We start from the raw sequence: 17246 nt of genomic DNA, 5'->3' as shown, positions 1-17246 counted from the left end.
GTCACTGAAAACCTGTCACCTTTATATTTGACCTGTCTTTCTCCCCTCTCCTCCCCTGCTCCCAGGTACTGCAGCTGTGAGGAGTTTGCAGCGGACGCCCATCTGGTGTTCAACAACTGCGAGCAGTTCAACGAGGACACGTCCGAGGTGGGCATGGCTGGACACTCCATGAAGCGCTTCTTTGAGAACCGCTGGGCGGAGTTCTACGAGAGCAAGGACAAATAGGAGCCCAGGGCGCTGGGGGTGGGGCCAAGGACAGTGCCCTAACCCCATTGCCTGACGCTTATGCTCTCCATTACTACTAAGACTGTCTGGGCTGGAGTCTCCTCCAGCCCTGTATAGATATGTATAGATTTGGTTATTTGTCGTTCTTGTTTTTCCTTTTTAAAACCTCGACTCTGTTGGGTTGAAGTTCTCTGGATGACAGAGAGGGGGATGTTTGAGCTCTCCACCTCTCTTCCCTCCCATTGCACCCTCACTTCTGCACCTGCTTGGAATTCTGCTGTCGTCACGTTCTCTCCTAAGCCTCACCCCTCGTCTCATAACAATGCCACGATATTGGTCCATCCCTTGCTCTGAGGGGCTGGGGGGGGTCTGAGGCCCTGAGTTGATTGGTTCTCAAATTTTACCCTGTGTCATGGTCCCGGTCAGGAGGTCTGCTTCGCTTTAGACCGGACATGCTCTGACCTCGTTTCGACCACACGTGGATGAAAACCCTACGGTTCGCTCTAAACTCAAACACTTTGGGATTGGATCCTCTCTTAACTGTTCAATGGAAATGTAATGTGTGGTCTTATGCCTAGAAGCAATTTTTCTCAATATATTTTTATTATATATTCTATATATATATATATATACATATATATATAAAGAGTACAATAGCTGGGATTATTTAATAGCAATAGCTTGTAGTGAATATGTACAGACTCCTTAGTTGAGATGTTTAGACGATTTATGAAAAGGCCAGTAAAACAAAGTGGAAAGGATCGTTTTTTTTTCTCTCTAAAGACTGTCACATCACAACGTAACCAACCCCTAACTCACACACACACCTACACGACTACCCTGCTGCTGTGTGAAGGACACCGGTTTCAGAAACTGGAGGCTTTTTTTTTTTTTTTTTCGTTTTGTGTTTTCACTGCTTCGTAATCACAACGAAGACCGGTAGTCACAGCAATGGGAATTTTCAGGTGAGGTGTGCCCATAGACTGTGTGAATAGGACTAGTGAGGCGCTACCGCCATTTTGAACCTCTGTTTAAAACACTGTTCGCTTTGTGTTGCAGCTTACCATATTGGTCAAATTATCGGTTGACTGTTCTGTAGCAATATGTCATGTTTTGACCGACATCCTTTCGTTGGAAGAATTGTTTTGATATTTTGGAAAAATGTCACTCAATGTTTCCTAGTTATATATATATATATATATATATATATATATATATATATATATATATATATATATATATATATATATATATATATATATATATATATATATATATATATATATATATATATATATATATATATATATATATATATATATATATATATATATATATATATATATATATATCTGCATTCTAAGTTTAAAGGATCTGAACAGGTATTTGGGAAACACTGAAAATGTTCAATCGTCAATTTGATACTAACGTAGAAACATAGGCCTGTGCTTCTAAAACAAGAAATCATAAACCCCCCCCCCCCAAAAAAAAGTAGAGCGGAATAACAGGAAATGTGCGTTGAGAGGTTTTTGTGTGTAGGTTTCTGCAGCTTGGCAGTAGAGAACAGGCATAGCTTGTGTGTTAGGAGAAACTTTTTGTTCTTGACTCGTGCTGAAAAAAGGCTTCTATACAAATATGTGCACATTTAGCTAACCCCACGTTCTTATTATGAATACATTTTTTTTCTCTGTTGAAAAGGGGCCACTGCGCTCCATAGCTTGGCGTGGTTGGTGGGTTATGGGAAAGGTAGGAAGGCGACAGGGCGATACTCCACAATCCAGGTTTTATTTAAAGCTTCGTACACTGAACTGAAACCAGTCGATAGGAAATGCATTGTTGTGTTCCTTGCTACACAAAAGGGACATTGTTTTTTCTATATTTAAAAAGAAAAGACATGAAAATAAAAGCAAATGTGGTGTTAAGTGAATTTTTAATAATGTACAGTTTTTGTGACTTTAAATTTGTTCCTTTCTATATTTTTAGGACCAATCTATCATTTTTAAGAGGACGTATTACGAGACCATGTTGTATCGAGGTGATGTAACACGTGTGCATCTGTAGAATGTACTGTGAGTTGAATAAAAAAACATCTAGTTGAGAGACGACACTCCAAATGTCCCTGGGTCCTCATTTCACTCCTGTTTTGTGTTTTATTAAATCACAGTAGCAGTCTCGTATAGTAGCCTCCCCTTGAATGGAGGTGTAAGAGCAGCGCGGTGCACACTCGCAGACAACCCTATGTACATCTCAGTACCCTGGTGAGCCCTGTCTGGAGCACATGCTGCAGGGAAGGCCCTCCAGTCGGCGCCAGCTGGACTTCCTCTTCTTAAATGGGACCGAGGGGGGAAGAGGTCTCATTTATACCTTTCACACAGAAACCAAAATGGGTGAGTGTGCTGATCGTTTAGAAGTTGGTGCTATGGAAGAGGGAGAGAGCGGCGTAACCCTTCAAATACTTTCTTCTGACACTATCCATGCACTCTCTCTATTCTGGGATTGATGGATGGTCTCTATCTCCCTTGTATCCCTTAGCTGGCACTTTTCCAGGGGTTTTAGTGGCAACCAGTTAGAGGTGTGTGTGTGTGTACGCACATGGTTGTGTCAGTGTCAGCACTCTGGGTGGAGGGGACTGAAAACTCCCCAGCCAGCGGGTTCCACTGCTCGACCCCACCCATCCTGCCCCACACAGGGGGGCTTAACTCCACAAAAGGGGCATAACAACGCCCATGGAGGGGGGTAATCCACCCCATAATGGGCACGCTACCACCCCCCCACCCCCAACCAGTTAATTCTGGACCGGGTCTTGTACGGAGTGGGCCCCTGATGCCTAGGGGGCTTCTCTTGGCCATTGACCTCGTCCGGTCCCCTCTTGTCCCCCAAACACCACTTTATCAGCCAGGTCCCCACCACACCACTGGGTCGAGGTGTTATGTAATCATCTTGACATTTTTTTTAAGCCTGACCTGTTGGATTTATCAGTTCTAAACTATCACACAGCCTGTCCCACAACACGTCACAACTTGAGACTCATGGACGTGCAATTTGGCTCATATCTTGACTTTATTGCAAGGATAATGTCTGTAAAATGGTTATCAAATACCTAAAAAAAAGTAAATGCATTTGTGAGTGTTAAAACACAGCAACTCTTTGTGTTTTTTTTAGGGTGGATCTTCACAGGGGTATTTGTTTCCTATCAAAGATGATGAGAAAAAGCATCCATTGAGCCAGCATCACAATAGGCGCCATGGCAACTGCATCATGAAAGAGACCGTCTCCATGGCGATTCGAATGGTACCTCACAAGTAGGTTGATGAAAGAGAAAAAGGAGGAGGGGCTGGAGGAGATGCCATGGTGCGTGGGAGATGAACAGTTACATATTAGATCATTGAAGATAAACTTTAGATTAGATAGAAACCTTTGGCCCTTTTTAATCCCGGTAAAGTGTTCAGTTCTTTTCCGTGTGGAAGGATCATGACGTCAAGGTCAACCTTTCACTGTCCTTCAGACAACCCTGCGCTCATCCCACTGTCACTGCAGCCTCCATCTTTTTCTCTGCCTCTGTTTCTCTATGCCAACATGATAACGTTGTTACAGCTATCAATCATTCAAAAAAGTATTGATTACAATATGAGGGATAGATTGACCTTGTGGTTGGATCCAGTCAAGCTGTACCCATACACAGTTGCTGATCAGTCCATCCCATAATGTGGACGCTGTAATTGTGTTTGATAATGATTTGGCCTGTTCAGGATATGGCTCCTCTAGCTCTCGCCGTCTCTCCTCAGTAATGGGCCTCTCCTCAGTGTCATTGATATGAAAATGAGTCCGAGGAGCTATGATGTGTGCCAGGTGCTCAGGACACTCCAGCTGAGCTCAGCCCAGGAGGAGAAGCCCTCGCTTGGGGAACATAGCCTCATACTGGGGGAGGGGGAATGGTGACCAAACGCACTTGGACAATCACTCCACCTAATTCATAACACACAGGTAGGAGGGGGAGGAGGTGAAACGGAGAGGAAGGGGTCAGTAAAAAGGAGGGGTGAGAGAGGGGGGTGAGGGGGGGGGGGGAGTCCTCTTGTGTTGTGGTTGGGCCACTCAGACGCTCCTCCAGGGAAAGGCCAGTCACACAGACGTAACACACGAACAGAAGGCGAGACAGACAGAGAAAAGGATCCTGCAGATCGACAGGACAGAAGCACAGAAACGGACAGAGAGAAAAACAAGACAGATAATTACGCACTCAAGCTGTTAAACATGACACTGCGTGAGGTGAGTTTAAAAAAACATTTTTTTTTTTGTTCCTACACAACTTAGAAAGGCTTTATCGAACATTCATAAATAAAGTTTCCATGAGCCCAATGTAGATGCTTACTTTTCCTTTATCTTACTTCACCTGTAATTAACTAATGTTGGTCCAAGACAACAAATGATGATTTACAATGACAGCCTTGTGAGTGTGGCTGTGTGTGTGTATTAAAACAACACAAAAATGCTTGGTTTTACCACCGGTTGGCAAGAAGTGATTGGACATTATTAGTCAAGTTATTTTAATAACATGAGCCTTTGATCAACGTGGCAGTAAGGCCTCTTCAGACATTGATCAGACATTGATCATGATCAATCCACAGGTTAGTTCCGTAACTTCATAACTTGCTAGGCCATTTGATTTGGATTGTGCCCACATTTACCATAATGATAAGTGTTCAGGATAAGCCGGAATGGAAGTATCAGAGTGGCGTGGGTTGGTTAGCATGCTAATAAAACTCATATTTTTATATTCAAGACACTGGGTTTGATATGGTATTTACAATGGTAGGTTAATGCTATAACCTCCTGAGACCTGGAAAAAAAAGGTTTGGGATTTTTATTTTTTTGTGGGGGTATAGTGCTTAAAAAAACCTAGTTGCAGCATCCATCTCTTATTTAATGTGAACAGATTATTACACAGTCCTGACAACTCACTTAACTATCCCTGATATATTTACTTACTAGAAACAATTTGAATATCAAACTCACAAAAATTAACATTATTAATTACATACACTTCTTTTCAAATTTCCATAGAATGTGTCCATTTTGACAGAAGACATTTTTTAAAGAACTAGAGCTCAGATTCACAAAACTTCTTACGCAAAAAAATATGTAAGATAAAGAACTTCATTGATTTTCTTATGAACTTCTCAAATATCTTCTTACGAATCTTCTTTAAGATGTTTCTTGCTAGGCAACCAATTTAGCTAGCTATCTAGCTAGCAATTAGCATATTTCTTGCTGAGATTACGTTTCTAAAACCTGGGTTTGGGTGAGTGAATTGAAAATGTTCAATTGCTTTCATGAGCTTTTTCTCTCACTGCCCTGAATTTAAGACACGGGTTTAGCTGTCTTGGAATTAAGAACATGTCCAATATCAACATGTCCTTTATTTTGAAGAATCTAATTTCTTCTTGACTTTCTGCCTAAGAACATTTCCAACAACCTTTTTAAGGAATAGCAACTTTGCTTAACTTTCTTCTTAAGTCTATAGTTAAGGATAAAATGGCATTTAAGAAGAAAAGTCTTCTTAAAAAAGTTTTGTGAGTCCGGCCCCAGGAAGATAAAGTTGTCAAGATCACACCCCCACATATGTGATATGATTGTATGGCCTCAGAGATGTGTATGGCCTCAGAGATATGCACAAAGAACTGATGTCCACTAGAGAGTACAAAAATGAATAGCTTTGAATAGCTGTACTGTGCCATAGACTACTTCCTTATTCAAAGAGCATCTTGCATATCCATTCTCCGCAGCTTTAAAATTGTTTTTAAAACATGTGCCTCTGTTCCCTCTCCCTGAGGAGTTGCGTAGTCGTGAGTTCTGGCGTGCCATGCTGGCCGAGCTGCTGGGTTCCCTGGTGTTTGTGAGTGCTGTTCTGGGGGCCTCTGTGCCGGGCCCTGGAGAGGCCTCCACGGGGCCCCTCTACCCAGCCCTGGCTGCAGGCATGGTGGCTGTTGCCCTGGGACACTGTTTTGGAGAGATCAGCGGAGCACAGGTGAACCTGCCTTTCTGGACTTATGGTTGTGTGTCAGTATGCATGTGTATGTCTCTAACCTTTCTCCACAGAATGACTGTAAATTGATCACTATGATTGATTGTCAATTTGAACTCTATGCCTCTCTATCATGGTGCAGGTGAACCCAGCAGTAACCCTGTCTCTGTTGGCCACGCGGAGGCTGGACCTGGTGAGGGCCCTGGTATACGTGGGAGCCCAGTGTCTGGGGGCCTCCCTGGGGGCCGGGGCTCTCTACTTCGCCCTGCCCCTCAAAACCACCGCAGACTGCTTCGTCAGCAAGGTCAGTCTGTGTGAAAGGAGCGAGGGGGGGGGGTCTAAATCTAATCATAGACCTGTACTATTACTCTTATAGATGTTTTGTTTCATTTGGAACTCTGCCCCCCTCCAATTCTAGGTTCCTCTCGAGGTGAACGCGGCCCAGGCTCTAGGGATGGAGCTTCTGTCAACGTTCCAGCTGGTCTTCACTGTGTTCTCCGTGGAGGACCACCGCCGGAGGGAGTACACAGAACCAGGGAACCTGGCCATCGGCTTCTCTCTCAGCGCAGGCGTGCTCATCGGGGTCAGAACTGTTCACGTCTGATTCCTCTTATCTCTAATTTAGTTTAATAGTTTAGTGTAGTTGAGGGTAGTTTAGTTGAATTGTTTAGCTCATTAGTGTTGTTTAGTGTAGTTTAGTTCAGTTTACTTTACTTACTTTACTGTACTATGTTTTCATCATTGGGTATGTGTGTGTGTTGTGGTCCTCTTAGGGTCGGTTCTCTGGAGGCAGTATGAACCCGGCACGTTCCCTGGGTCCAGCCATCATCACTGGCTTCTGGGAAAACCACTGGGTAAAACCCTCCACATCTATTACAGTCACAATATCACCTTGAACTGCATACCGAACAAATTCTCTCTCTCTCTCTTGCTCTCTCTTTCTCTCTCTCTCTCTTGCTCTCTCTTGCTCTCCCCCTCTCTCACTCCCTCCCTTCAGCTCTTTCCCTCTCTTTCCCTCTTTCTTCTATGTCTCCATCAGTCCTAACCAATTTCTCCCCCCTTCCACATCCCCCCCCCCAGGTGTACTGGATTGGACCGGTGCTGGGTGCAGTGCTGGCCGGGGTGTCCCATGAGTTCTTCTTTGCCCCCAGTGCATCGAGGCAGAAGCTGGTTGCGTGTCTGACCTGTAAGGACATAGAGATGGTGGAGGCAACCAGCGTATCCCGGTCCTCCCTGTCCACCGTCACCCAGACCGCCATGAGGGCTAAGCAGGTCAACAAACAGGAGCAAAACTAGAAAGGGACACATCATGCTACACAACAATATATAGTGGGGTCTGAAATGATTGACACCCTTGATAAAGATGAGCAATAATGACTGTATAAAATAAATTATTCAAATAAGGAGCTAAATTGACTTCAGAAGGTTTTCATACCCCTTGACTTATTCCACATTTTACAGACTGAATTAAAAATGGATTCAATAGATGTTTTTCTTACCTATCTACATACAATACACCATAATGACAAAGTGAAAACCTGTTTTCAGATTTTTTTTTGCTAATTTATTGAAAACGAAAAACATAAATGTCTCATTTACATAAGTATTCACACCTCTTTGCTATGACACTCCAAATTGAGCTCAGGTGCATTCAATTTCCTTTTGATCATCCTTGAGATGTCGCTACAACTTGACTGGAGTCCAACTGTGGTCAATTCAATTGTTTGGACATGGTTTAGAAAGAAACACACCTGTCTATATAAGGTCCCACAGATGGCAGTGCATTTCAGAGCAGAAACTATACCACGAAGTCCAAGGAACTGCCAGTAGATCACCGAGATAGAATTGTGACGAGGCATATATTTGTGGAAGGGTATAAAACCATTTCTATAGTGTTGAAAGTTTCCAAGAGCACAGTGGTCTCCATCGTTGGGAAATTGAAAAAATATGGAACTACCTAGACTCTGCCTAGAGCTGGCCGTCTGACCAATCTGAGCAACCGGGCAAGAAGGACCTTGGTCAGGGAGGTGACCAAGAACCCAATGACCACTCTGACAGAACTACAGAGTTCCTTGGCTGAGATGGGAGAACCTGCCAGATCGCTAAGTCTCTACAGAACTTCATCAAGTTGGGCTTTACGGGAGAGTGGCCAGACAGAAGCTGCTCCTGACAAAAAGGTAAATTACAGCACACAAAAAAGTTTGCGAAAAGGCAAAAGAATCTGTCGTCTGAAGAGACAATGTTACTCTTTGGCCTGAATGCAAAGCGCTGTGTCCGGAGAGAACCAAACCCATCTAACATCATCCCTACCGTGAAGCATGGTGGTGGCAGCATCATGCTATGGGGATGCCTTTCAGCGGCATGGACTGGGGAGACTGGTAAGGATAGAGGGAACAATGAATGAAGCCAAATACAGGCAAATCCTTAATGAGAACCTGCTTCAGAGTGCAAACGACCTAAGACTGGGGCAACGCTGGAATGGCTTCAGAACAAGAATGTTGAAAGTCCTTGAGTGGCCCGGCCAAAGCCTAGACTTGAATCTTATTGAAAATCTGTGGAAATCTGTTCACCGCCACTCCCCTTCCAATTGAACAAAGCTTGAAAAAAAATAATGGGTGAAAATCCACAAATTGAGATGTGCAAAGCTGATACCAACATACCCAAGCTGTAATCACCGCCAAAGGTGCTTCTACAAAGTATTGACTCAGGGGTGTGGATAGTTATGTAAATGAGATATTTCTGTATTTCACTTTCAATACATTTGCAAAAAATGTATAAAAACATGTGTTTTACTCTGTCATTATGGAGCGTTGTGTGCAGATCGGTTAGAAAAAATATATATTTCATCCATTTTGAATTCAGACTGTCACACAACAAAATGTGGAGTAAGTCCAGGGGTATGAAAACTTTCTGAAGTACACATTAAAAAAAGGGAAAATGATAGTATAAAATAATAACACAATTGCACTGAGAAAGAGATTTAGTTTAGCAAGTAATATGGTTTTCCCTTTAAAAAGGTAGGGGTAAAAGTTATTGACTCCTCTAAAGACTCTTAGAAATTAAGTACTCAAAAGTTTTTTATTTTGTCCCATATTCCTACCACGCAATGATTACATCAAGTGTGGTGACTTTACAAACTTGCTGGATGCATTTGCATTTTGTTTTGGTTGTGTTTAAGATTATTTGTGTCCTATAGAAATTCATGGTAAATAATGTTTTGTGTCGTTTTGGAGTCACTTTTATTGTAAATGAGAAGAGAATATGTTTCCATTCACTTCTACATTAATGTGGATGCTACCATGATCACGGATAATCCTGAATGAATTGTGAATAATGATGAGTGATAAAGTTACATAGGGTCAAAGATCATACCCCCAAGACACGCTAACCTCTCACCTTTACCGATAACAGGGGATGTTAGCATTCCTTAGGGTTAAAGATCATACCCCCCATGTAACTTTATCACTCATCATTATTCTACAATTCACCAGAAAGACAAGGCGCTCTGGGAAATATGCAAATGACACTTTACACTAAGCAGTGTATTAATTTAACACTGAAAAGTGTGGACCTGTATAGACAGTGGACCAGTGTTTCATTTAACACTGTGTACATTAGCATAAGATAAATGCGATATTATGAACTGGGTGGTTCGAGCCCTGAATGCTGATTGGCTGACAGTTGTGGTATATCAGACTGTATACCACGGGTATGACAAAACATTTATTTTTACGCTGGTAACCAGTTTATAATAGCAATTAGGCACCTCGTGGGTTTGTGGTATATGGCCAATATACCACGGCTAAGGGCTGTGTCCAGGCACTCCACGTTGCGTCGTGCGTAACAACAGCCCTTAGCCGCGGTATAATGGCCATATACCACACACCCCCCTGGCCATATTGCTTAAATACATATAATATAAATATACATATAATGATGAAGATAACACAGTTATAGTTTCTAATTACATATGAATGTGTAGCCTTCACACTTAGCCACAACATGTAAAATTGTACATATATTTTATATATATATATATATTACACAATTTGATCAATATTCAGTGTTATCAGTGATGTTATTCTAATTTACGGAGAAATGTGATGTATAACCCAACAACCACTCAAAGAAATGTCCGTTTTGTAACACAGAATCCTTTTATTTTAGCATTACTCACCCTGTCGTCTGTGACTGCTTTGAAATGCTAAAGAGGCTAGCGTTCTGTACTCTGATCACTGACACGCTAACATAGGCCACCATCTCTGTCCTCTCTTCCTAAGGCTCTCTCATCTCAAAGCTCTTGTTATTCTGCTATTCACTGTCAGATCAGTCCCCAGACAAGAGCCCTCTAATGGCCCAGGTCTAAACAGGTTGTGGGATCAGCTTTTCACAGACGCGCTCCCTACCCCCTTCTTCAAGATTCTGGGGGTTTGTAATTAGCAATTGTAGGCGGAAAACATTTTGGGGAGATGATGTACCTTTTTGAATATGTTTAGTTTTTTTGTTACCTGAATTGCTATGGATGTCTCGTTGCAAATGTTCAACTTTTTAAATTGTTTTTGTTAACTGTATAAAGCTATGGATGTTTAAGAATTAAAAGCTGGGCAATCGTTATTGAAACCATAATGATATTTCTTTGCACACAACACAAGAGTTGCGCAAGCACACAGACACTCTCACTCCAAATGTGTGTGCGCAGACATCGTCTAACATGCACACTTTATACGAATGCACCTTCAGTTTCTAACACACACGGATCTGCTTTCTAACCTACACACATACACATACACTCTCACTCGCCATAACAAACAATAGGAAATGACTGCCTTGTGCCGCCAGCATTTTGCATTGTGTGTGTTTTTAGAGAGTTGAAATGCTGAGCTCAGCGTTCTCCATTTAAAGCCCACTCTGCCCAGTGATGGCTCTGGACTGGTCAGCTCGATGCTCCAGTGTTGGAGCCCAATAACCCCTGTTTTCCCCTGTCCCCCGCTCCTGTCCTGCCCTGTCCCTCCCCCTTTCCCCAGCCCCATTCAGGGATTTTTCAGGGCTTTGGCTGCTAGCGGGCCACCCTGCCTCTCCCCCTCTCCTGCCTGGCACACACCCTCATACACAATGCAAACCTCTGCCTAATCAATTCTCCACTGAACATCCCAGCACCTCCTAGAGAGAGGAAGAGCGAGTGAGAGAGAGAGAGAGAAAACAGCTACATCTGTCTAAAATTTACCTGACTGTTTTGGAAGGGCTGATATTTATAGTTTCGACTCATTTTGTTCGCTTTTTAAATGTATTTGTTTCCAACCACTTTGCAGCAGTAGTCAACGTTTATATGTTCATATGCATGCCTCTGTCCTGTGTCACGTATTTGTTTCCAACCACTTTGCAGCAGTAGTCAACGTTTATATGTTCATATGCATGCCTCTGTCCTGTGCTCTGGGTGTCAATGTCAAGTTCATTGCCTCTAAGAAGTACCCTATTATTGCTCCCAACCCCAATGTTAAGCTCATAGCCCCTAAGTATTTCTTATAACTACTGACGTACGGTTATTACCTCTGTCAACAACGCCGTTTGGATTTGAGGTCCGTGATTAAATGCACTGCTTTGTGTGAGTGCATTCACCTCTACACAGTAGATGTTATAGACCAGACTGAAATACCGACATGATACTAATTTACAGCTGATCATGTCGACTATTCATTTGTTTCCCCTCCCCTTCTGTGCACAACACGCGTTTCCTGACATCTTTTCAGTTGTGAATGATGGCGATGAACACATTTCTAACATCCAAGCAGCTCTGCTGTTCACATGCGGCGTACATGCTCGATGCTAAGACAACGGTTTCACAAGGTCAGGCATTTCAGTCTACATGTTAATTCCGCACACTGTTGGCATTAGGCTCTACTGTCTGCCCCCCCCCCTCCCCCCCCCCGGATCACTGTATTATCTGTGTGTGTGTGTGTGTGTGTCCGTTCTCCGCCATCAGCACTAGTCCCCATGGTTATCATGGTTATAACATGTCAACAGATGATGTACTGTACCACTATGTCAACTAGACAAACTCCCCTCATCACTTCTGTGGGGTTGATGTCCATAACTAGTTCTTATACTCACCCAGTCACTTGCTCTCTCTTGATTCCCTCCTCCCTCATGTCGCTCTCACTCTCACTATTTTTTCTTCCTCTCTTACTCTCTCACCCCCCTCCCTTCTCTCCTCACAATCACCCTCTCCCCTGATACTCCCCCTCTCTTCCCACTCTGTCTATTGTGGGGGGCGACAGTGGGGTTAAGTTTGTTTGATTTCGGGCCGTCCTGTATATCCGCCCCCCCCGCCCCTGGCCCAGAGGGGGGGATTATGGCGTCACTCGGGGCCCCTGGGGGGGTGTTATAAAGCCCCCGGCGGGCCCTCTCCCCTCCGTCAGAGAGGCTAAAACGTCCACAGGACACTCCGTCTATCCCTGTCTCTATTCTAGAACCACTCCTCTAGCATCAATGCACACCTCTTGACAACTATTCTGAGACACATACTCCCCCCCCACACACACACACCCCTATGTCTCTACGACAGGCGGCTGGCTAGTGGAGGCAAGCAAAGCTGAGTTGATGTTTGACTGCCTGCGCGCCAACTCCAGATCGCTCGTAGATTAGAAACAGATCTGTGGTGGATTCCTCTGTCGACTTTTTAAACGGTTTGTCTTCCAACTGATTGGCTCAGTGAGACGACGTTTAGGTCAGCCCAGCTAGCTGACTGCCAAAGGGAAATCACTTTTTTTTTTTTTTTTTGCATCTGAAACAGTGCAAAAAGATCACTTAGACCTTTAAAAGGTACAAGCTTTTTCCAGATTCACCCCAACAACTTTTTTCCCAAGAACATTTTCCGTTCCGAGGAGCGTCCAGTGAACGGCCAGCATGTGGGAGTTCCGGTCCATGGCGTTTTGGCGGGCGGTCTTCGCTGAGTTCTTCGGTACCATGTTCTTTGTGTTTTTCGGCATAGGCGCTGCGCTGCGCTGGACCACTGGGCCTCACCACATCCTGCACGTAGCTCTGTGCTTCGGCTTGGCGGCTGCCACCATCATCCAGTCCATCGGCCACATCAGCGGCGGCCACATTAACCCGGCCGTCACCTTCGCCTATCTGGTAGGCTCCCAGATGTCCCTGTTCCGCGCTTTTTTCTACTGGGCTGCCCAATTTCTGGGGGCCGTGGCCGGGGCCGCCGTGCTCTATGGGGTCACCCCAAAAAACATGAGGGGCAACATGGCTCTCAACATGGTAAGACACCACTCACCCACATCTCAAAAAGCACTGGGCCTATTCCCTTTATTCCCTTCATGGTGCACTGCAAAATACCTGCACTATATAGGGAATATGGTGCCATTGTGGACCCTTGTCAGCTCAAATAAGCAAAAAATAATAATTTTATATATATATATATATATATATATATATATATATATATCTCAACAACAGTCAACAATGTTGATAGGGTTTGATAATTGTTTGGTTTCGTTTCGGTAGGCTTCTTGAATGTAATTGGGGATTTAGAAAGGATAGAGATGAACAGGGATTAGGGAATCATCACGGAACCTTCTGGTAACTACGGTTGCTACTGTACAATGAGCACAATCCAAGACATCAGTGTTATGTAAAACTGAGGCTATAGCAGTGAGGCCACTGAAAGCATTGATAAAATAGTTTTTGTTTTAACCAGTTTGGGTTGATTTGTGTTGCATCTTTGAGTCATTTTACAAACCTAACTTGAAGACCACATCTAATTGCGCAAACAATATACACTTTATTAGAAAGAGGACAGACTTATTTTACAAAATGACTTGTCCACAAAGGACCTCAAGTCTGATGCATATTTTTCTTCTCTGGCCGTCTACAGCTGCAGCCTGGCATCAGTCTGGGCATGGGCACCACAGTGGAGGTGTTTCTGACCATGCAGCTGGTGATTTGCATCTTTGCCGTGACGGATGAGAGGAGGAACGGACGCATGGGCTCTGCTGCCCTGTCCATCGGCTTCGCTGTCACAGTCGGACACCTCATGGGGGTGAGCAACACACACACAGACACACACACACACTCATAAACACACACACACACTCATAAACACACACACACACACACACACACACACACAAAAAATGGCATTGTGTACAACAGAAATGCGTATTTCATTCTGAGCGCCCGGTTGTCCTTCTCTGCTGTAGATGTACTACACTGGTGCTGGAATGAACCCTGCTAGATCTTTCGCCCCTGCTGTACTCTTCAGGAACTTTGTCAACCACTGGGTGAGAAACGCACAGTCATACACCATAATGCAGCATCTGAAATATTTGTATAATAGATCAAATCATCCACCATGTCAATGGTGGATTCTATGGTCTTATGGTGTTTAAGAGTATAGTTAATACCAAAACTATATCAGCGACAACAATACAAGTCGCTCGTGCCATATCTTCATGCTAACCTTGTGTGTTGTGTTGTGTTGTGTCAGGTGTACTGGGTGGGTCCCATGATAGGAGGTGCTATGGGAGCTCTTCTGTACGATTTCATGCTGTTTCCCCGCATGCGCGGTCTTTCTGAGCGCCTGGCCACACTGAAGGGCAGCCGACCCCCCGAGACGGAGACCCAGCAGGACGCCCGCGGGGAGCCCATCGAGCTCAAGACACAAGCCCTATAAGCCTGTCCCTATCTGGGGACGGGGATGAGGGACAGGCCCTGTGTCGACCAACCCCCGTGCTACCCCCAACCCGTCAACACACACACACACACACTCACTCACACAGACTCACTAACTAACACACAGACACACACACTCACATTGAGACACACTGACTAAACATGCAGATTCAGACGTGTATTTATACACAAACTGTACACACACTCATACACACCCATACACAGACAGGTTCACAACCTTCAACCTCAACATGCAACGAGACTTCTCTCCCTCCAACCTCACTCTGTATACTGAATTGGACATTGTGTTTGATAGAGGCGAACAGGGAGGGCCCGATCCACATAGACACAAGGACCAGACCTGTCACAACAGAAGCATGTGGGTGAGGTGTAGGTGGGCACCCACTGGGCACAGACGTCAATTCCCACATTGGTTCCACGTCGTTTCATTGAAATGACGTGGAAACAACGTTGATTCAACCAGTGTTTGCCCAGTGGGGATGTAGGTATGGGTGGGGTAAGAGGTAAGGGCATGGGTGGGCTTTGGGCAGGTAAGGGTATAGGATAGAGGGGTTGGGGTGAGGATAGAGGGGCAACAGGTTTTTAGTCGGATAGGGTTGTGTTAGATCAGTGAAGATGGGCATGCTTTTTCATTATGCATCTGATTTATCGCTCTCAATTTTTTTCCAGTTGTTTTCTGCACTTCAGACACAAGACGTGGATGTATGATACCATTAGATTTTTACCAGGGTTTCATTTTTCAAATCACTTCAATTTATCTCTGTGTGCGTGCGTGTGTGTGCGTGCGTGCGTGTGTGCGTGCGTGAGTGTGGGTGCTTCTACAGTATGTGTGTGTGTGAGTGAGAGTGAGTGCGTGTGTGCCTGTTTGTGCGTGAGTGTGTTTGCCAGTGAGTGTGCGTCCGTATGTGAATTCGTGTTTAATCGAGTTCGCAGAAACAGTACTTTTCATTTTGTTTTCTTTTCATGACCACTCTCCTGTTCGTATCATGATTATCTTTCATTACGTTATCAATTTTTAAGACATATAACTTATCCTCCCCTCACTGTGGTATTTGCTATGATATTCATTTTTACACAAATCATCTGCTTTTTTGTTCAGAAAAAGAAAAAAAAAGAATTTTAAAGGAAATGTTGTATCCCAAACCGGACTGATTCCTCTCACTACAGAATGGCTGCATAAGCTTTTCATGAAGTCTCCTTTTATGATTTGATCTTTAATGTCAGCATAAGGCAGTTTAAACCATATTTAAATGAAAATAAACCAAAAAAACTTGATACAAAATGTGTGTCATCGTGTTTTGTTAACTCCATTATACCAGTACGGCATTTAATGCCCTGTGTTGCGTTGGCTTGCAGTAAGTGGGAATGACCACAAGATGATGCTCCCCACATGTTTCTGGCTCCCCTTCCCCCCCAAATTGAGAATGTTGAAAACAACAACAAAAAAGTGTTTAACCTTGTTTGCCTTGATGTTCATTAGAACTCCACCGACCTACTGTTGCGTAGTTGAACCAAGAACTATATGTGACCACTTGGTTAAAGCGACACCGTTCTGCCAAGGACACCCATACCAGAGTGGCCACCGCAAAGCCCAAGAGCCTGAGCCGATCTGGAAGTTGCTGTAGCCCTGCTTGGGATATTTAGTCTATATTGGCTATTGGGTGAGACGCAGGGTCCGTTCTAGCTTGATAGGCCATATCAGGGTGGTAAATTGGGCCGAGTTGAAGTTAATCATGCATTTAGGTTCTAGCTTATTGAGACGCATGCATGCATCGCACCAAAAGCTTGATTTTGACGGCTGTTTTAAAACGAATTTCCTGCAATTCTATGTACTAATGATTTACGTTCACCACCTGGTCAATTTATTTGGTGATTAAATCTATGCAAATAAATTAGATGAATGAATAGTTTACACCTCTGTTTTCTTTTATTCTGTAACCGGGTATATTGTAACCATGTGCTATTGTAACCAGCTTACGTTTAGAAGCACTCAAATCATTGAAAATAACACTCATAAAGATATGCTGCCTATACACCCTAATAGACCTACCCATCACGTATTATTATGACAAATGGAAGATTATCACTTAGCGCAACTGCGCTCGTTTAGTCAAGTTATATCAAAGCTGTGTTAATTGTTTTCTCTTATTTTTCTTTCCTTAATTCTGTTTTGCCCCGTCTCTCCCTGTGTTCTATGACCTCACTGGTCACAGACGTCGATTCAACGTCGGTTCAATGTCATTTCCTTGAAAGGACGTGGGAAACAACGTTGATTCAACCAGTGTGTGCCCTGTGGGAAGGA

The 17246-nt window shown here is 43.8% G+C and overlaps 3 protein-coding genes across 6 annotated transcripts in view; all 3 read left to right on the top strand.

Annotated features, from left to right (window-relative positions):
• Positions 1-1171, top strand: part of baz2a (bromodomain adjacent to zinc finger domain, 2A) — a 43028-nt gene extending 41857 nt beyond the window's left edge. For all 3 annotated transcript variants that reach the window (XM_090184262.1, XM_090184263.1, XM_036987945.2), the window contains one exon: positions 66-1171. In XM_090184262.1, the coding sequence (XP_090040388.1) occupies positions 66-225 (160 nt within the window). In that variant the 3' untranslated portion in view covers positions 226-1171. The remainder of the gene's footprint in view (positions 1-65) is intronic.
• Positions 1172-4325: 3154 nt separating this feature from the next.
• LOC110532022 (aquaporin-4) lies at positions 4326-7638 on the top strand. 2 transcript variants are annotated; one of them, XM_090184260.1, is made up of 6 exons: positions 4326-4491; positions 6056-6250; positions 6390-6551; positions 6666-6830; positions 7021-7101; positions 7328-7638. In XM_090184260.1, exons 1-6 carry the CDS (start codon positions 4477-4479, stop codon positions 7541-7543), a joined length of 834 nt encoding a protein of 277 aa, XP_090040386.1. In that variant the 5' UTR covers positions 4326-4476; the 3' UTR covers positions 7544-7638. The 2 variants fall into 2 exon arrangements, with proteins under 2 accessions (XP_090040386.1, XP_090040387.1); XM_090184261.1 differs by having other exon boundaries at positions 4337-4491; positions 6059-6250.
• Positions 7639-12654: 5016 nt separating this feature from the next.
• On the top strand, positions 12655-16226 carry LOC110532021 (lens fiber major intrinsic protein-like). The gene is made up of 4 exons (XM_021615605.3): positions 12655-13510; positions 14127-14291; positions 14452-14532; positions 14739-16226. Exons 1-4 carry the CDS (start codon positions 13151-13153, stop codon positions 14922-14924), a joined length of 792 nt encoding a protein of 263 aa, XP_021471280.1. The 5' UTR covers positions 12655-13150; the 3' UTR covers positions 14925-16226.
• Positions 16227-17246: the final 1020 nt, after the last annotated feature.

The sequence above is a fragment of the Oncorhynchus mykiss genome, chromosome 9 (genome assembly GCF_057628025.1).
Source record: "Oncorhynchus mykiss isolate SJ-2025 chromosome 9, ASM5762802v1, whole genome shotgun sequence".
NCBI classification, from domain to species: Eukaryota; Metazoa; Chordata; class Actinopteri; order Salmoniformes; family Salmonidae; genus Oncorhynchus; species Oncorhynchus mykiss.
This window is presented reverse-complemented; position numbering and strand designations above follow the sequence as displayed.